General features: G+C 42.2%; 1 protein-coding gene across 1 annotated transcript; it reads right to left on the bottom strand.

Moving 5' to 3' along the window:
* Positions 1-1,071: 1,071 nt before the first annotated feature.
* On the bottom strand, positions 1,072-1,750 carry LOC116891289 (oogenesin-3-like). The gene is made up of 2 exons (XM_032892231.1): positions 1,464-1,750; positions 1,072-1,318 (listed from the first exon to the last, which is right to left on the bottom strand). Exons 1-2 carry the CDS (start codon positions 1,748-1,750, stop codon positions 1,072-1,074), a joined length of 534 nt encoding a protein of 177 aa, XP_032748122.1.
* Positions 1,751-6,815: the final 5,065 nt, after the last annotated feature.

The raw sequence follows: 6,815 nt of genomic DNA on the forward strand, positions 1-6,815 counted from the left end.
TAAACATGTAGTTAAAGGTTAAGAAAAAAGATCAGCTGTTGATACTTCCCTTTTTAATTTTCTTTAAAAGTGTAGTATTGAAATATATTCACCCAGATAAGAGTTAGTAAATTTCAAAAGATTGTGTCATGGACTGGAGATGCCAAGGAGCTTCAACTTGAGGCACTATGGATGAATTATAGTTTCTATTAGGCACATAAAACAGTTCCTGTTTATCAATGGGAAGATAGATATTACTTCATGTTAATAGGGATGCAGGGGGTGGGACATGTATTCATATCAAAGGTTTTTAAATTTTATGTAGAGATGACAATAAAGAATTCACAATAAGGGGATGAAATAAGCAATAAGAACTTTTCCCCACAATGTATCAGTTGTTATACCTTGACATCGGATTGAAATAAAGTGGCTGAGGAGAAAAAAAAAAAAAAAGAGGGACTGAAGGAACACGCAACCCCCAAAAAAAAAAACCAACCAACCAGAGTTCCAAGGGACTCAACCACCACCCAAGAGTCCATATGGGCAGACCCATGGCTCCAGTAGCACATGTAGAACAGGATAGTCTTGTTGGGCATCAATGGGAGGAGAGAAGCCCTTGGTCCTGCCAAGGCTGGACCTCCCTGTGTAAAAATGTCAAGGCAGGAAGCAGAAGTGGGGTGGTTGGGGAGGGGAAGAACCTAATAGATGGGGTGGGTGGTAGAGGGGGTTTATGGATGGGAAACCAGAAAGGGGAATAACATTTGAAATGTAAATTAAAAATATCTGGTAAAATAAATAAGAGACAGAAAAACTTGTCATGTCTTTGCGTCAAGCCTGTGCCAACATACAAAAACACCAAGAAGAAAAACACCGAGTCAGAAAGGGATGTTCACTGCTTTATTTACTTTCAGTACTCCGGAAGTAGAAACTGAGGTTGTCTACATAATGAGTTCTAAACCAGCCTATGTCACATAATGATTATTTTGAGGCTAGACAGATACCTAAAGACTTAAGAATACAGATTGCTCCCATAATATCCCAGGGATCCCACAGCTTTTCTGTGTCAACTTTCATTTCCTTTTTGGTACCAACTTATAAAACGAAGCGCATTTTATGTAATCTCTGCCTCACCCACTTCATGAAGTGCGCATGGTACTGATCGAGAACGCCCAACAGGAAGCCATAGTCTGCATGAACTCTTAGTGGTTTCCTCAGCACTGTTTTGGGATCTTCTTCTATTTGGGCCTCTGGAACGCGGAGAATATCCCGTGTTGGAGTCCATATATCCAGGAAGTCACGTTGGACATCCAGCAAATTGAGCTCCTTGAGTTTACACCTCCTGCGGGTCAAACAGGAAGGAGATTAGGATGGTTAGATGTGCAATGTATAATCTGCCTTGATCCTATGTCTCAGCCTCTCTCCACTACATTCTTTTGGAATTACAACCACAGCCTTGCCTTCCCCACTTGCTCAGATTCACTTACCTAGACCGAACCTTCTGGCAATTCAGCCTATCCACTCCTTCCAACACAGCCTTGAAAGTATCTACATCGAAGTCGTCCAGCAGGGGGCCAATATAGAGGTATGGGTAGGGCCAGGTTGTTACCATGTGCTTAACCAGTTTTTTGCGTCTCTTGATGAAGGCCTCCTTGAACAGTGGGGGAAAGAACACTCTGGGCAGGTCCTCCACAACAGAGATAGCCAAGCGTTCATTACTTGCCAGTTCCTGGATTGCAAGGTGTTCGAGTGTGGGGAGAGCCTGGTCGCTCATCCTTAGGGATTCAGGTAGGGGGTGGGGGAGTCCTGTGGAAACATTAATAAAGCACAAAACTGAGAACAGATTTCCTTTTCCCTTTGCAGAAGCCAGATCAGGATCATGGTAATAGTCCTCATAGTAAAGTCTGATTTCCCCATTTGATTTTCTCTCTCCTGGTCTCAGAGCCATGGCTCTCACAATCCGGCATGGTTGTATTGACTGTGAATCCTCCATGTGAAGTGTGCCTTACCATTAATTTGCTCATCCCAAACCCTACTGCTGTGAATGCTACTCCCCTGAGGAGTGGGTTCTCTGGAGACAGTGCAACCTCATCATTTTAGGGTGAGCCATTTCTCCATAAAAATTTTCAATGGAATTTGATTGAGAGGTTCCCTGGGAAAGCTTCACACATTCTGTCTTCTATACATGGGGCTTGGCTGGTGGCAAATTGGTAAAGTTTGATACCTTTGCTGTCAGAACCTTTACAAAGTGGTCTGCATACCCTGAATTCTATTCCAGAACATGGGAGAATAAAGTACCACAATTGCCAATGTGACGCTACCGTGGGTCAAGGATGGGCTCGTCTGTCAGTACCTTCAAGGGAGCACCCCATACAGAATTGTGGTGAAGGCCAAGCACAAGCACAAGCACAGCAACAGAAATGAAATAGAAGGTTTTAAAGAGCAAGGGTAAAGGTGATCTTCTGAACTTCCAACAGCTGAGCAGGCTGAGATCCATCCTCAAGAGGTCCTACACTTGCATGCAGTATAGGGGAAAATAGGTCAGAGAAAACATACTATGTTACCTTATTGTACTTCATTCACACTCATTTTTTTATGTGTTGTATAGTTTACTCTTGTTTTAGACAGGGTCTCACCATGAGGCATTTTCTGGACTGACACTTTGGCTTAGACCAGGCTGGTCAGTCTTTGACTAATAGAAATCTGCCTACTTCATACCAACAGGGCTGTGATTAATGGAAAGTTCTTTCATACCAGGGTTCCATCTTCTAGACATAACTTATCCCTATTCATTGTACTGAATTGGAGACTTTCATATCTCACCTCATTCAGCCCACCAAGTCTGAGCTGCCATCCACTTTGTACCTGTTGATTTTAATTTCTTTCAGGATCCTATCAATATCTATTGTTCAAGAGTCTTAGCTGGCCTAATTTGCAATTTACCAGCCTCAGTTGCCAGAGTAGGTGAGATGAGCAGTAGCCTTTTTCCTACTCTCTTCTCAGGATTATTCTTCACAACCAGGCTAAAGGATATGTTAATTTATATTAAGGGGCTGAAGAGAGGACTTATCCATTTAGAGCACTGTGTTCATCTGCCAGTACCTTCAAGGGAACACTCCATACTACATTGTGACAAGGCAAGACAATGCAAAGGTGCCTCTATCTTGTATACTTGCACAGGCCATTTCAGGTTTAACTTGAATCCATTTGATCTCTTCCCATTCAGAAGCTTTCCTCATTTTCTATTAATAAATCCATGTTTATTCTGCATCTTATGAGAAAAGAAAGTTTTAGCTCTATACAAAGAGGACCCCTTGCCTCATACCTAAGATTGTAGCCACATGACAGTAGAGGCATGAGGAAGGATCTCTGCCTCAAGTTCATTTCAGCTGGATGAACCTGGGCTACAAGAGACAGAAAGTCCAACCAACAAAGAATACAGAAACGGGAGCTGGAGAGATGCTTTTCACAGTAGACCTAAGTTTGGTTCCCAATATCCACATGGTAATAAAAATCAGCCACATTTCCAATTCCAGGGGAATCCATATTTCTTCTGATCTAATGCAGCAGGCACATGTGCTTACACAAATGCAGGGCAAACACTCACACAGCTGAAATATCTAGATTCTTACATTTTTTCTAAAAGACTCAGAAATATTAAACTGAACTGAAGGACCATTCATGAGAAAGAAATAGGGAGAGTGAGAGGAAGAAAGGGAGAGGGAGAGGAAGAGGAGGAAAGGGAGAGAGGGAGGGAAGGGGAGAAGAGGGAGAGAAAGGGAGAGGGAGGAAGGGGAAGGGAGGAGGGAGAGAAAGGAGGGGAGGAGCAAACAGGTAGGGGAGAGGGAGGGAGAGGGAAGAGGAGGGAGGGAGAGGTAGAGGGAGGAGAGGGAGGAGGGGAGAAGGGGAGGTGGGGAGAGAAAGGAGAGGGAGGGAGGGAGGAGTAGAAGGAGGGTAAAGGAAAGGGAGAGAGAGAGGGTTAGCTTAGCCAGAAACACCAAAATTTGTAGAGTACCGGGCTTGGAGGCATATTTTGTACCTCCAGCTTTCCTGAGACAAAAGGAGGAGGACTGTAAATTTCAAGCACCTGGGGCTAAATGAGCAGTGCCAGGCCAGACAGAACAGAGTAAAACTATCACAGGCAAACAAACCTAAGAATTGACAATCAAAGAAACAAACAAACAAAAAAATTTTGAGATGAAAGCAAATCAACCCTCGAATCCAAAAAAAAAAAAACAAAACTCACTCTACAATTTTCTCAGAGATGAGAGAAATTGTGTCACCTATGCTGTAATGTCCCCATTGGGGACGAGATGGTCTGCAGGAAATGGATTGGTTGTCTTGCCTGATGCAAGTGAAGGACTTACCAGACACAGTGACAGGTCTCTTATTTCAGCAGAGTGATGAGGTGACTTCAAGATTTGTAGTGGCTTCTCTGACTCTCTAAGCCTTTTTATCTACTCCTCCAGGCACACCTTCCCTTTGCAGCCAAACCTACTTACCGCGGCTACTACCTCACGGAATTGGTAGTATCTCCACCCAGTTAAACTTCTTTGGCCTCAGGACAGAAGGAACAGAAACTAGAGCCCAGCTACTCAGGAAGCTGAGGCAGGAGGGTTAATACCCTCTGGGCCTGTGTACAGTGAGCTTGTAACCAGTCTTGGCACTCAGGAAGATCTGTGTGAAGTCAATGTGAGCAAGGTCTAGATTGTCAGTCCCAGGTAAGCAAGCTTTAGAGTTGAGACACTTAAAACAACTAAATTTTTAATTGCTAGATAGCTAGGTCAACTTGATCACACCCACCTGCAGAAAACAGGTCTCAGATTAACATCAAGAAGAACGGGGAAGACCATGAGTAATCCCACCCACTCCCTTAATCCCATCTTTAGTAGGCAAAAAGGAGTAGATGTTTTATGAACTTGAGGCCTGCCTGTTCTAATATTATAAACTAGAATTATAGATTGAGACCTTGTGTCAAGAACACAAAACAAAGCAAAGTAACTGGAAAAGAAAGAAGAACAAAAGTGGAACATGGTGATTTACTTTTAATACCAGCACCCCTGAGGCAGAGGCAGAGGCAAAGGCAGAGGCAGAGGGATCTCTGTGTGGTCAAGGTCACAAAGCCTTGTTTACAGAGTGAGTTTCATTACTGTGAGGGCTACAAAGTACAAAGACTCTTTGTAAAAACATAAAAGAAAGAAAGCTATCTTTTTAGCGCCCTTCCTTTCTTACTTTTCCTAATTAATTTATTTATTCTTTCATTGATTTTTTCTTCTTTTACTGAGACAGGTTCTTCTGTGTAACTCTGGCTCTCATGAGAAGATTTTGTTTTTTCTTTCCTGGTCCTCCTTCTTTACTGAAACTTGGTTTTATGGATGCCTAGAACTCAGTATGTAATCCAGGGAGGATTCCATGGAGATCCACCTGCTTATGGCCCCACGTGCTGGTATTTGAGACATGCACCACCACACCCAACTAAAAAGGCTTTCTTCATTTAGATTATCTCACACTAGAGAATCTGAGACAAGAGGATTGCATATTTTACTGTCTGATTTAAGAAGCCAGTAATGGGCCAGTCTAGGATATATACCTAAACAAGCAAGCAAACAAAAACAAACAAACAAACAAACACTCAACCAGAAGGTCACAGTATAAGTATTTGGTTGTGTACTCCTTTAATCCCAGAATTTTAAATGTAGAGGCAAGAGGATCTCTGTTTCAAGACAGCCTAGTCTAGACTACAAGGTCCAGGCCTGGCAAGGTTACACAGTGAAACCCTGTCTATACCCAAAAGAAGGAAAAGTAAGATTAATAAAGGTAATAGGAGAAACCACAAAAATGAAAGTCTAATATAAAGGCAATTTCCGCCTCAGACCTTCAATTTTGGAGGATCTTGTATGATCGTCCCACTCGTGATGTCACAAATAGAAACTAGGATTTTACCACTGATCCTGTGATGCCTATGTTGACTCTAGGAGGAAAAATCACATTAATCATACAAACAGATGTTATTATTGCAACATTTTAATTTAGGCGAAGTCTACTTTGTATACATTTTTTGTTTCTTCATTTGAAAAGGTGTGTTTATGGGAGTGGTTATGTCCAGGCATGCATAGAGTATTCCCAGAGTCCAGAGGAGGATAATGATCTCTAGGAGCTGCAATTACAAATGGTTGTAGATTTTCTGACCAAGACATTGTGGTCTAAAGTCTGGTCCTTTGAATAAGCATTACAAGCCTTAACGAATGAGTCATCCCTTAAGTGTCTGACAGAAACACTTAGTCAAAATTTAGCTGATGGTTTCCAACAGCTATAAATGTACATTGTCAAAGGAGTTCATTAGGGAAAAAAGACAATAAGACAAATCTAACCCATTAGTAGTTTTAAGAAAATATACTAAGGAATTAGGAAGCCTGGCCTAGGAGGAAGAGCATAGGCATCTGCCATCTAGGGGTGCATGTGTTGGGAACTCAAGCTATATACAAATGGGGTAGTAATACCCAACTTTTACTGAACCTCTGTCATTGTGCTTCATTCCTCATGAGTGGAAAGCAATCGACTGCAAGACATTGGTGTGTGTGAGTGTGGTGGGAACCTTCACTCAGCTGTGAAAATAAATCCTTGGGTTGTAAAAGTCCCACAGCCACATTGGATAATGGGAAGTAACAATGCTTCAGAACACTAAAACCAAGTGCCCAATGGCCAAAAACCATGGCAATGGCAAAGGGAAAGACACGTGGAAATGGCAGATAGAAACAGTGGAGTTTCTTAATGCTGACAGGAGACAGATTTGAAGTTCTTTACTCAAGTCAAATGAAAAAACAACCTTAATCAAAATT

The sequence above is a fragment of the Rattus rattus genome, chromosome 1 (assembly GCF_011064425.1).
Source record: "Rattus rattus isolate New Zealand chromosome 1, Rrattus_CSIRO_v1, whole genome shotgun sequence".
In the NCBI taxonomy this organism is placed as follows: Eukaryota; Metazoa; Chordata; class Mammalia; order Rodentia; family Muridae; genus Rattus; species Rattus rattus.

Coding starts and splice junctions, on each gene's coding strand:
- LOC116891289 (XM_032892231.1), bottom strand. CDS start 1,750: ATGAGCGACCAGGCTCTCCCCACACTCGAACACCTTGCAATCCAGGAA. Junction 1,319..1,463: donor TGCCAGAAGGTTCGGTCTAG/GTAAGTGAATCT, acceptor TTTGACCCGCAG/GAGGTGTAAACTCAAGGAGC.